This window comes from Chiloscyllium punctatum, chromosome 38 (assembly GCF_047496795.1).
Source record: "Chiloscyllium punctatum isolate Juve2018m chromosome 38, sChiPun1.3, whole genome shotgun sequence".
Lineage (NCBI taxonomy): Eukaryota > Metazoa > Chordata > Chondrichthyes > Orectolobiformes > Hemiscylliidae > Chiloscyllium > Chiloscyllium punctatum.
The window spans coordinates 43,155,395-43,169,198 of record NC_092776.1 but is presented as its reverse complement, the minus strand read 5'-3'; the positions used below and the strand labels follow the sequence as shown (position 1 = coordinate 43,169,198).

The 13,804-nt window shown below is 38.0% G+C and overlaps 1 protein-coding gene across 2 annotated transcripts in view; it reads right to left on the bottom strand.

The window, feature by feature from the left end:
• Positions 1–413: 413 nt before the first annotated feature.
• Positions 414–13,804, bottom strand: part of LOC140463558 (uncharacterized) — a 52,044-nt gene continuing 38,653 nt past the window's right edge. For both annotated transcript variants that reach the window (XM_072557716.1, XM_072557717.1), the window contains 4 exons: positions 9,567–9,695; positions 8,642–8,731; positions 1,569–1,685; positions 414–1,048 (listed from right to left, as the gene is read on the bottom strand). In XM_072557716.1, the coding sequence (XP_072413817.1) occupies positions 742–1,048; positions 1,569–1,685; positions 8,642–8,731; positions 9,567–9,695 (643 nt within the window). In that variant the 3' untranslated portion in view covers positions 414–741. The remainder of the gene's footprint in view (positions 1,049–1,568; positions 1,686–8,641; positions 8,732–9,566; positions 9,696–13,804) is intronic.

Sequence of the window (13,804 nt, the reverse complement as noted above, 5' to 3'; positions counted from 1 at the left end):
GCACGTCAGGTTACAGGCCATGTGTAATTCCATATGCTAAGGTGCAAAATAATTACAAACTAAAGTATTTTAAAATGTCCTTTTTAAACAAGGAATAGTAATATCCATTGGAAAAGAACCACCTCAACATGAGATTTACTTTAAAAGTAGTCAAGTCATATTTATTTTTAGTATTATGTGATTCAACGTGCTGTTATGAGCTCAGCAGGTACCAACAGGACACTCATTGAATCGCTTGTTTTAATTGATATGATGCATTGTGGAATTTAGCTTTTCTGTATAGAGAAATAAATTTGAACTTCCGTAGTGCATTTCCCCTTTCTGAACATGTGAAGACCATAAATAAAAATCAAGCCATTGTGGTGGTAAATTCAATTCCAGGTAATGTATGCAATTCACAATTTTTGGTTACATTTAAAGTTCTCTAACTTTATTTTAAAAAAGTTATCTACAATCTGTTGTGCTCAGAAATTCACTTTCAAAAAACCTGGAACCAAGACAAAAAGCATATATTCATAGTGATTTATATAAAAAAAACTTAAACAAATGTTTCTGCTTTTATACTTTATGGTGTAATATCTAACAGTTTTCTTTACAATTGCACCAAAGTCAACAGAAATATTTAAAGGCAAGTAGTGAGGGAAGGGTTGTGGTCCTTCAATATTCAATTTTGGAAAAGGGAACTTCTATGAAAAATACAAGCGCTTACCATCCCCAAATCAAAAAATTAAAGTTAGTAATTTAGTTCCAATCATATTCACGAAAACCATCAAAGTGATCATAACAACCACCCCCAAGTTTACTCAGACTGGGGCCACGTTCTGGTGGCTGGCCATGATTGTAATCACGCGTAAAAATAGTATATGGGGCGGAGCTCTGTGGTTCTAATTCTCTTCTGCTTGAAAAGGAATAAGGTTTTCTTTCAAACTCATCCCTGAAGCGATCTTGAGGTGTTGGTAGTCTTGTAGAATAAGGTGCATATCTACTATGCAGGCGGGAATTTTCTTCTGAACTACGTATTGCTCGATGCTCACTGTAATGGTTGAACCTGGATTTAAAATTTTAAAAATTCAGTGAAATGCAAACAAGATAATTGCAGCTTTTCCTGCATCCCACATCCATTTGGATTAATAGGGTTCTAACATTAGGCTCTACCCATAAATAGGAATGCTACAAGGTCCCAATATTTCCCAATTCAGAGTCATTAACTGTAGCCATGATGCAGAGATACCGGTGTTGGACTGGGGTGGACAAAGTCAAAAGGCCTCCGAAGGCTTGAAGTTTTAAATAAATCTGTTGGACGATAATCTAGTGTCGTTTGACTTTTGACAATTTAGCTGATGGCAGTAGACTGGGAGAGAGGATGACCCAGAATGAGGCCTCTGTTACCACTACAAGTTAGTCATGGACAATTCAGAAAAGGGACGTATTTGACTTTCTCCCTGACTTAATATGACAGTACTCTGACAAGACAATTGAACCCCTGACTCATTGTAAACAATGCTCATTCAAACATTTTAAACAATATTTGGCTAGATTCATTTACACTTCAAAGTTTAATTAACCACCTGGAACGTCCATCGTAATCCTCTGGAGCAAAGTCATCGAAACGGGAAAGTGGTCTGTGTTCGCCATAGAGAAGTGAAGGTGGAGGTGGAGGAAGTGGAGGAGGAAGAGGTCGAGGCCTAAACAAAAATCAATTTTAAAATTAAAGCAAGGCTTTTAGTAACCATGTTAGAAGTGTTAAAACAACCCATTCTTTCATAAAGATTTACAGTAAGTAAAATGACTAAATGTAAAGTTCAATGTATGCCATCATAACAGGCACAACTACATTCTTTGTAATAATTAATCCATGTTTGTTTGTTAAAAGCTTAGAATTTTAGAAAAAAATTCTGAAAATGTTCAATAGCTTGCACTCAAGATATGACTTGCCCTGTAAATCATTATGTCTAAATAATAAATAAAAACTTGATGTTACTTGAGAATCCAAGCAGTAGACTTGAAGAAATATAGATCCGATTGACATATCTGATTGAAGTCGTGAGCGCATCACAAAATTATGATTTGGAGGAGCTGGTGTTGGTCTGGGTGGGCAAAGTTAAAAAATCACACAACACCAAATTATAGTCCAACAGGTTTATTTGGAGGCAGCAGCTTTCGAAGCACTGCTTCACAACCACCTGATGAAAATGCTTCGAAAGCTAGTGCCTCCAAAATAAACATGTTGGACTATAACCTGGTGTTGTGACTTTTAACTTCGTCACAAAATTAGTGCATTATGGAAGCGTGGCAGAGATGGATTACTTCAATTTCCAGAGGACTTTCATGAAGGTGGCCCTCAAATCACTATAAAGAGAATTTGTATCACGGGTTTGGCAGTTAGATACTTCTAAGAAGGTATATAGCAGTCTTGCAGGCAAGGTTTCAAGGAAGTAGATCCACTTCAATACTTGTGAAGTTTCATAAGGGATGGCATTGTGACTACTGCTGTTCATCATCCTCCTAAAATGATTTGAATGGAGGTTTTCACAGGTTTGTAGGTAACATATAATCATATAAGAGTCAGGAATTTAGCTGAACAACAGGCTAAAGAGAAGCTTAGGCAAATTCAAGGAATAATCCCATGTGTAATAGAGATCATTCGACATGGATAATTACAGGGTCATGCAATTGGGTGTGAAAAATTCAAGGTATAAGGATGAGACGCAGCCGTACCTACACTACAGTTCACAATACAATAGGGAGAATAAAGAAAATGCTTCATAAATTGTTGAAGCAATGAAATATGAACAAAAGGAACGCAGAATTTTATACTACACTATTAAGGCAGGGGATAGTTTTGGTTTCCTCACCTGTATTTCTGGAGAAGGTTTAACATACGACTAAAACATATCCAGTCATTAAGATTGGCTAAATATGTTGCTTATTTTCCATTAAAGTTTCAAAGTAATATGGCTGAGATTTAAAAAAAAATGCTGTTCAGATAGGTTAGTTGAATTTGGACAGCAGAGCACGTAGGACAAATTAGCTGATTGGTGCAAGTCTTACCTGCCATTACAGGTAACAACTTGGTAGCACAACAATTCATTAAGGCCTGAACATCATTAACTGTCACTGGGGCTGCAACTGAATACACCAACGTGGCAGGGGTGAAATCTATATGGTGTCTTAATCTACCTGCTCCAGATGCATAGATCTATCTATAATAGTATTGGTAGTGTGATGCACAGTCCATGTGGAGACAAAAGGCAGACTTGCATTGAAACAGTGCTTTTTATGACCACTGACACTACTGAAGCCCTTTCAAAGGGCACTCCTTGTTGGGATGCACATTAAAGCTCCTCTAAAAAAAACACGATCATATAACATGTTTTAGTGATGTTGATTGTGGGATAAAAGGGTTAGTTCAACAGGAAAAAAAACTTTCCTGCTCTTCAAAAGCATCTGAGAATTTATGACTTGGTTTAACACTACATCAAGACAGCATCTTCAAAAGGTGTAACTCCCTCAGTAGTGAAATTGGATATCAAGATTGTTATACACATGTTGCTGGAGCGGGACACAAACCCTTACACGTTCTGATGTATAGTAAAAGTACCACAAACTGAGCAATGGGAAAGTTCCATCTGAAGACACCCTTCATTGTGTGTATAGCACTACAATCAAGTTGAATGGGCAGCTTCGAAAAGACTTAGCACTTGGAGTTGAGGGGCTGTGGGTCATCATGAACACAAGCAGACTTGTGATGCACTACAACCTATGATGTTATGGCTTGGCACATCCATTAACATTATCAAGTCAGATTACCAAACTGAATTCAATGAAAATTGTGAATAAACATGTCAAGTACAGCAGATACAATTAAAATGAGATGCTACAAACAGCACTAAGAGAACTGGGTATTGGATCAAAGCTACACATAACCAGCCATAAAAAGTTATGAACAATTAATTATGAATATTGATCCACAAACATTTTCACCCTCAATGATGGTAAAGCCCACAGAAGTGAAAAATGCAAGATGATGCATTCACAACGATCCTCAACCAAAAATGCCAAGTGGACAATCTCTGTATTTGCCTGAAGGTCTGATATCACAGACCTTAACTGCGAACCTGCAGTTAATTTGATTCACTCCACACAACAAGAAATGGCTGAACACACTTTTTATAGCAAATGATTTATGGACCTTGATAACATTCAGGCTGTAATGCCACACAGCTTTGCTCCAGAATTAGCCTCTTGACAAGCTGATTGACTACAGCTACTACACTGGCACATAAAGTAAAAAAAAACTGTCAAGACCAAAATCTGGCATGCTCTCAATCTTCAAAGTGATCAAAAGCAGCATTAACCGTGCTAACAAATGTGACAATTTAAAAGACCATAATCTATTTATCACTGTTCAACTTGGATTTCACCAGGATCAGCTATTTCGACTTCATTTGTAACCCTGGTCCCAAGTATGAACAAAATAATTTAATTCCAGCAATAAGGCAGGTGTAACTGCCTTGGGTAAAGCAACATTCAACTAAGGGTGGCACCATGAAGCCTCAGCAAAATGGAAGTCAGTGGTGATTAGGGATAACTTTCAATGGATGGAAATGCAAAGAAAAATGTATTGTGAAAGGCTAATCATTCATCCCTAGATATTGCTGGAAAAATACTCAAATGAAATGTTGGACTCTACCAACTTTAGTTGTTATATTACTGAGCTTTCCTCCATAAGTTCAAAAATAGTGATGCCAGGTGATGGTGACAGTTCTAAAAACATTTTAAAAATTCAACATCATGCAGCTTGCTTTCTTAGCAGCCCAATCATGACCTTGACTATTAACATCCTCTAGCAATAGTGCAATATGCCAGCAGTACATACCACGTAGAAAATGCGCTGTAGCAACTTACCAAGACATTTTCAATTGCACCTTCCAAACTTAAATTCAACTAGCTAATGCTAAGATAAGGGCAGCAGTTATCTCGGAAAACCACTAGCTCCAAGCCACACACTTTCTGGATTTGGATATGTATCATTTCTTTCATTGTCACTGGGTCAAAATCCTGGAGATGATTGTTAACAACATTGAAGCGGTATCTTCATCATAAGTAATGTAGCTGGTGAGCTATTGCTTTGAAATGCATCTTTAAGGGTAATTAGTGATGGAAAATAAATTAGCACTTCCCAATAATGCCCATATCCCAAGAACATTTAAAACCTTGAAGCTAACAAAAAATGTCTTTGCTATCATTCTAAAAGATCTCTTTTACTGATTCATAACTTTACCGAAGTACTGTTTACAAATGACCATTCAATTTCTTTGAAAGGATAACAAGCAATAATGAGACGACTAGCATTAATGCACTTGACAGAACGTTGCCTCAACACAGGCAGAATAGACCAGAGACAGGATGTTAGATGAAGAGTTGCTGGAGACTCAAGTGGATCACAACCTCCAGTATGACCTTATTCCACAAACAGCATTTACACCACAAAAACAGACCATGTATTTCGATTTGTATCCAGAGTTAAGAATATAACGATAAAACTTTTAATATTCCACATTTTAAGGTCATGCACAACGGGAGTATATTATTGCAGCTCTATCAAGTTCTGATTTGCTGCAGAATCTCCAATTGTTAGTCAACTGAATAAGAAAGGGAGACTAATAAATTAAACAGTTTAGCAAAGTAGGCCATTAAGCCCATTAAACCTGCCCAACATTCAATTATATTATGACTGATCATAAACCAGAACTCCAGCACCATCTTCAAAATCCTTGATGTCATTAGTCTCCAGAAATTTCTATGTTGCACCCCTCAACTAGTGAGCTTCGCAGCTCAAGTGGGAGAGAATTCCAAAGATTCACCATCTTCTGAGTGAAGAAGTTTCTCGCCTCAACCTTTTATGGCCTATCCCTTATCCTGAGAGTATTTCCCCTCGTTTTAGACTCACCAGCCAGCAGAGACATCTTATTTACATCCACCTTCTCGTGCCTGTAAGAATTTTGCAAGTTTTGATGAGGTCATCTCTCATTCTTTTGAACTGTAGAGAATGTAGACACAATCTCCAGAATCTCTATTAAGAATACCTCACCATCCCAGGATTAATGTAGTAAACCTCTGTTGCTTACTCTCAAAAATATATCCTTCCACAGGTAAGGGAAGCAAAACTGTACAAAATACTCCAGTTGAGGCCTCACTAAGGCTCTACATAACTTCAAAAAGACATTTTTACTGCTGTACTTAAATTCCCTTGCAATGACAGCTAAGATACAATTTGCTTTGTTAATTGCTTGCTGCTAAATTTATGACTTTTGTTCAAAGACATCCTGGTCCATTTGGACACCCAATTTCCTAACCTCTAACCCATTTAAGTATCTCATTTTTCTGCAAACATTAATAACTTCACACATTCATATTTTATATTATCTACCATATTCCAACCCATTCCCCCATTTAATATGTCCAAGTTCTTAAAGCCTCCTTGCATTCTCCTCATGACTTATGTTCCCACCCAATTTTGGATCATTAGAAAATTTAGACATACTACATGGCTTTCACACTCAAATCAGTTATATCGATTGTGAAGAGCTGGGGATCTACAACAGACTCTTGTGGCATCCCATCGGTCACAGCTGACATTGATAATTCTCTCAATTTGTTCCCATTGTTTACTATCTACCAACTAATCCTCAATTCTTTAGCATATTATTCCCAATCCCATGCAATCTAGTTGTAATTATTGACCCCCTCAGAGATCTTAAAGATGCCTCCTGAAAATCCAAATACACAACACCTACTGGTTCAGACTACAAGTAATAACCTAAAAAAAAGATTTGTCAGACAGGATTCCTTTCATAAATCCACATCAACTGTGTCCAATTTTACTATTTCTTTGTAAATGTCTAGTCAGTACACTCTTTATAACAGATTCCAACATCGTCCCTGTTTGTCAAACATTGACGTGTAGTTCTCCATTCCCTTTCTTCCTCCCTTCTTAGGTAATGGGACTACATTTGCTACTTTTCAATCCACAGGAACTTTTAGAATGAATGAATTGAATTTTGAAAAATTAAACACCAAAGCCTTCACTTCTTCCTCAAGCAATCTCCTTCAGTAGTAAATCATGTCTGGAATGGGAGATTTAATCAACCTTCAACTCAGTTAACTTTTCAAGCAATAACTAATTTTAATTTTCATTTTTTTAGTTCCTCAGCTTAACAGGCCGCTTGGTCCCCACATGCTCATGGACATTATCTTCTCTGTGAAGGCAGGCATGAAGTAATTGTTTAATTTCTCTGCCAGTTCCCTCTTCTCCAAGATACAATAGTTTGTCTGCATCTGTAATGGGCCCACATTTACCTTAGCTAATATTCTCTTTTTCATAGTTCTAGAAAAGTTCTTGATAATTTGCATTCATGTTTCCTCCTTTAACTCAATTTTTTGATCCTATTTTCCTAGGTTCTAACTTGCTCCTAATCCTCAGTCTTACATTGCTGGAATCCTTATAACCACTTACTTGGTCTACTTCAATCTCGTAACTTGTTTTGTTAACTATACCTGATTTTCTCTGCCTTTGGGTGCTAGTGCCTTAGAGCAATGTATATTCATTGGTAGTATTTAAATATTACATGGAATCAATCTGCATCAAATCTTTTCCCAATCTTTCCGAATCAACCGTATCGAACTTGCCCTTTATACCTTTACAATTTTCTCCTTTCTGATTCAAGACCTTTTTTGAATTACGTTTGAATGCAAAATAAGATTACATTAGTTGCTGTAAAAACAAATGTGTCCTATACTTTAGGCAAAAAACTATTTGCAAGTTATACATTAGATCTATTTGGTAACGTGCACATTGTATAAAAGGAGGTACAAAATTGATTGTGTTTTTCCCTCAATGTTAAGGTAACTCAAACCTAACTACAAATGGAATTTTTCCAGCATGAAGGAAGGATGTATCCATTCAAGAAATTTATGTTCCTGTGTGCATAATTTTTTTTGTCATAATATTGGACACTAATTTGTAACAAGACACACTTAACAGAAGAACTTAAAATTTGACACCTCAGACCAGACTGGTCATATCAAACTAGACTGGACTACAATAAGTTTTACACCAGATTCCAAAAAGAAGCAGTCAACAAGTAAAGCATTTAACAGTTATTCGTTTGGAATTAAAGTATTGAAAATGCCAATTTTTATTGTTTCCTTTATCAAAGTTCAAAACAAAAACAAGGTGGAGACAAAAGGCATGATAACAGAATTAAACTGATCATAAAACCACTTCAGTAAAAACATGCAATTAGTTCTTAATTGATAGATAAAAGCAACTGATCTGTGTAGCTTTGTTTCTGTAGGACTTCTTTTGTACCAAATGAGTGTTAAAAAATTACAAAAACATATGGATCAGAGACAATGTGAATTCCATAGACCAGTTGGCAATCTGAAGGTGGGAAAAAATATCTTTGAGATTTTGCTAACCAAGGGTTATGATGCAAAGAGATGTATGCAATTAGATCATATCATTTGTGACATCTGATTAGTTGAACAGGCTTTAGAGGCTAAAAAGCCAACTCCTGTTCTTATCATCCCGCTTAGTTTAACAAAGCTAACAAATGTAAGTGCTGAAAGCTGTTACCTGTCATGCCACCTATTATAAGGGGGAGCGTCAAAATCTCTAGCAGAAAGAGGTAGAGATCCATATGATGGTCCACGTCGTGAATCTGGTCTTATTTCACAGGGGAGGTAGGGGAAGAGGGGGACAGAGAGGGGGACAGAGAGGGGGACAGAGAGGGGGACAGAGAGGGGGACAGAGAGGGGGACAGAGAGGGGGACAGAGAGGGGGACAGAGAGGGGGACAGAGAGGGGGACAGAGAGGGGGACAGAGAGGGGGACAGAGAGGGGGACAGAGAGGGGGACAGAGAGGGGGACAGAGAAAAAAAAAAAGAGAATTATTTGGTTTCTTATTACATCACTTGGATAATAGACGCTAACAAGTGAAATTATATCTGTCATGTGTAATTGTCTACAACTGAATGCTACAAATGTGTACCAGAAGTAACACCTATAAAAATACCTTGGAATGAAGATACATATATAACTTGTTCGGAGCATAAAAGGAAAATAATATGAAGAACTGTTGAGGGGAAGTATTTCATTGTAAAATATTGTCATGGCTCAGAGTAGCTTGACTGATTTATATCATACTCCCATATTGGTTTGGTCCCTGCTAGTAAATCTGATCCAGGTTTATATCTCAGAACAAGGCTCCCAGTCAAAACAGAAAATTACCAAATTGTCCCAAGTCTCCAAAAAGTGGTTTCGTAGTGGGATCATTTAAGTACATGAAATGCTACCTAATAGTAACTCCTACAAAAATATCAGTCACATTTACTAACGGAACAAACATTTAATACACACTTTACATTGGAAGACATTTGTTTCCAAAATACAAAACTTCCTCTAAGTTAAAAGTTTGAATCAGAAACAAATTCATAACTGTGCTAAAATTTCATATGTAACAGTTCCACATCACACATGGAAAAGTAAACTTAGTTCCTTACTCTGGAAAATCATCAAGTAGTGGTCTTGGGCCATGTGGTCCTTTGTAAGAATATGAAGGGAAAGGCTCCAGTATTTCTGGTTCTGGTTCTGGCTCTGGCTCTGCATCAAACACGTCAATTCCTAAATTACTGTAAATAGAGAAATTCAAGAACAGCAAATTTATACACATGTAAAGTCTGTTCAAAATAAGAAACATTCAATTGAGGAAAAGGGAAATAGCTAGAAATCAAGTTTCCTTAGCCTCGGTAAACCTCAAGCCGTGAAAATCTTAAGGGCTTTTGGAGTCAATGTTGTGAACTTTCTAGGCCATGTCATACATCCTATTGATGGGACAGCAAATATCCACTGATTGGGATATTTGGAAGCTGAGGTGTTTATAATGATGAGTTACAACTAAACCAAGTTGTTGCTTGACTGCTTGAGGGCCATCTATCCCAACTTGGACACAAGTTCCTAGACATTTGTGGGAAAACTTCTCAGAATTGATTCTGTCAGGATTGCAAGTCTGGTCTTCATTTGTTACTTGGATACTGGCAAGTAATGTCGATCTCATGATTGTGTCCTGTAACAATTGTTTGTAATTAGTAGGCAATAAGAAACATACATATTGCAGCACAGTAGTAGCTTACACAACACCAGTTTAGTATGGTCCTTCATTGAAATTGAAGGATTCACACCTTTAACATCATGCCATTTTTAAAAAATCTTCTGCAGAGTGTAAAAATGTTTGCATTTTCTTTTTTTTAATATTTAAGTATCAGAATTTATTTAAAAGAGGAGGAAATTAAGGTGTATTCTCACCCCCCAAAAAAATCTAATGGAAACAAAAAGGAAAATAATCCCAGAATATATCTCCTCCTTACAGTTTACTAGAGATTAGTGGGATGTTTACAATAAACCAGCCACCTCAACTGTCATTTATCTGGTTCTGGGCGATAAATGACTAGAGATATTGAATTAAGTTTTATAATATGCCATCAAATTTTAACATTGTTATGGCTCCCTTTAGTCCTTTGACTAGTGCTATGAGTGTTACCTGCACTTCCTCCTTCTGTATTATAACATGACCAAGTATCAACCAGCCTTGACATTTTCATTTTAAAAAGCAGCATGCTGCCCCTACTACTACAATTCCTCTTTCCATTTCCAGTTGAATCTCCTTTACTGCTTTAGTTATACATCAGAAATATTTTCACCTTGAGCAATATGTAACCCTCCGGTTTAAAAAAAGGTTTTACAGACATCATGCCTTCTTCCTGTTCTAATTATCCTTTCCATTATTTTCCAATCTCATTCTGATTTTCTTCCATTGGCATGTGTTTTACTCTCATTCCCTCACTTTATCATATCCAGCTATCATCTCCATTAGCCCCTTAAATCCATTACTCCTTTCTGTTGGCATCTAAAGATACTCTGAACTTCCTTTGATGAATCCCAATGGATATTTGGTCAATTTTGCATTCCTCCTTTGGCTTCGAGGCCAGTGGATATTTTAGTTCAACATTCAGTAATGATTTAGCTGATGTTCTGCAATTTCTGCGGTACTTGATATTACCTCCTCTGTAATACCTCTGAACCAAACAGCCCTTCATTTTATAGAGTCAGAATCATACAGCATAGAAACAGATCTTTTCATTCTATTCTTCCATGCTGACCAGGTTTCCCCAAACTAGTCCCATATGCCAACATTTAGCCCATATCCCTCAATTTTCCTATTCATCATTTGGCAGATCATTTCTTTACGACCCTTGTGCCTCTTTGGTCTGATGCGGTTTTCTAGTTCTCCAGTCTGGTGCTAATTTCAGCTTTCAGTTCTCCCCTGTCTTGCATGGTTTTCCTGATCTTAACTCTCTGACCTTACACTGTTTTCTAGCTTATGGGCCTCTCCCCCCTCAATCTATTTACCTGCTCTCACTCCACTCCAGTCAAGCTCTTTTCTCCATCTCACACTGTTTTCCGGATCTCTAGACTCTCCACACTCTTGTTGGTTTCCAATTCTCTGCTAAGTGAAAACAACCTTTCTGCATCTACTCGGTCAAGACCCCCAAGAATCATGTTTCAATAAAACTGCCTCTCATCCTTCCATATTCCAATGACTACAGGTCAAAAATACTCAACTGCTCCTCACAAGATCGTCCTTCCATAGTTGATGTTATCAACCTAGTGAACCTTAGCCGACTGCTTTCAATGACGGTCTCTTTTCTCAGAAGAGGAGCCAAAACTGTTCACGGTATTCCAGCTGTGATCTGGCTAGTGTCTTGTACAGTTTTAGAAAATTGCCTAGTTCAAAGCGCTTGGAGTATGAAAGTAAAGGCCAACATTCCATTTACCTTCCCTATTACTCTATTGAATTCAGATGCTCAGTTTTTATGATTCAAAGATAACACTCAAATTCCTCTATTCCAGAACTTCCCACAGTATTTCTCCATTTATTTATTTAGCTGCTCTATTATTCTTGCCAAATTGCATAGCCTCAGATATCCCTGCAATATTTCCCATCATCCCATGGGAAACCTATCTACATGCATCTCTGATCAGAAGTGGTCATCCTCACCACTTAACTTCTCCCTATGTTTGGGACATCTGTAAACTTGGTAGTAATATTCACTTTCCTCAAATATCACTAATATACATCGTAATATATTTAATGTATGTAAATGTGACCCCAAGCAAGATTTCAGCTTCCTGTCACCTTACTCACTAGTGAACTTCATTCCACTATTGTCCAGAGGCGCTCAACTTTAGAATGTGTTCATATTCTTTGTATTTGGTCTTCATTTAAAAGATTGCCACTGTCTTAACCTAAGTACATAAGCTTTACAAATTCAGGACTTCCTACATATTCAGTCACACGTGCATCTTAGTTGGAATCCAAAATCATAACCAAGTGCACCTCTTGCCTTTTTAGCCCCTTCTTAGCACTACCATCCTCTGTTCCCCTCAATATAATCACTCTTCGGGTCTCCAGTCTTTAGCATCAAGACCCTCTTGATTCCTATACCATTGCCACTCAACCATCCTTACTGCTAGGTAAAAACAATAACTGCAGATGCTGGAAACCAAATTCTGGATTAGTGGTGCTGGAAGAGCACAGCAGTTCAGGTGGCATCCAACGAGCAGCGAAATCGACGTTTCGGGCAAAAGCCCTTCATCAGGAATAAAGGCAGTGAGCCTGAAGCGTGGAGAGAATAGCATAGAGTACAATGGGTGAGTGGGGGAGGAGATGAAGCTGATAGGTCAGGGAGGGGAGGGTGGAGTGGATAGGTGGAAAAGGAGCTAGGAAGGTCGGACAAGTCCAGACAAGTCAAGGGGACAGTGCTGAGCTGGAAGTTTGAAACTAGGATGAGGTGGGGGAAGGGGAAATGAGGAAGCTGTTGAAGTCCACATTGATGCCCTGGGGTTGAAGTGTTCCGAGGCGGAGGATGAGGCATTCTTCCTCCAGGCGTCTGGTGGTGAGGGAGCGGCGGTGAAGGAGGCCCAGGACCTCCATGTCCTCGGCAGAGTGGCATCCTTACTGCTACTAATGCAAGTTTGAATCTAAGTGATCTCAGTGCCCCCAAAGATATTCACCAGCGTGGAAGACATCACTGCCTCTTTAATCCTGTGGTTCATTGTCCACTTTTACTAAAGGGCACAAAGACCTCTACTTCTAGCTCGCGACATTGCATGCTTTCCCATTATCTAATCTTTTGTTGCTGCAATCTGTGTACTGTTACCTCCAGACTTGGCTAATTAAGTTTCTATTTGTTGGCCTCCCATTGCCCTCTTTCTGTGAAAGATGATTCGAACAAAATCTTACTGTGTTATTCCAACACTGAGCCCTACCAATCTAGGACTCTGCTATACTTAATCTATATTGTTTGCTATTTCCAAATGTACTCACTTCAAATTATTTGTCTTAATTCCCTTGTGCTCTTACTCCCTCAAAATCTTCTGCAACCCTACAAATGATTGTGAACACACATTTTTGCTGATTTATAAAACTGCTTACATCATTGGTAGCCTTCAAACACCTAGGTGTTACGCCCTAGAACTCCATCATAAACCGAGACCACTTTCTTGCATGTTTAAAAACCACTTCAACCTCAGATCTCTTAATTGCCCGACCTAATGCTTCCCTTCTTGGTTCAGCATTTGTTTTCCCTTATGCTGATCTGTAAAAGATGTTATACGAATGCAAGACTATCTGCCCATGACAATGGAGTAAGATGCTTTCAAAAAAAAAAACCACACCTCC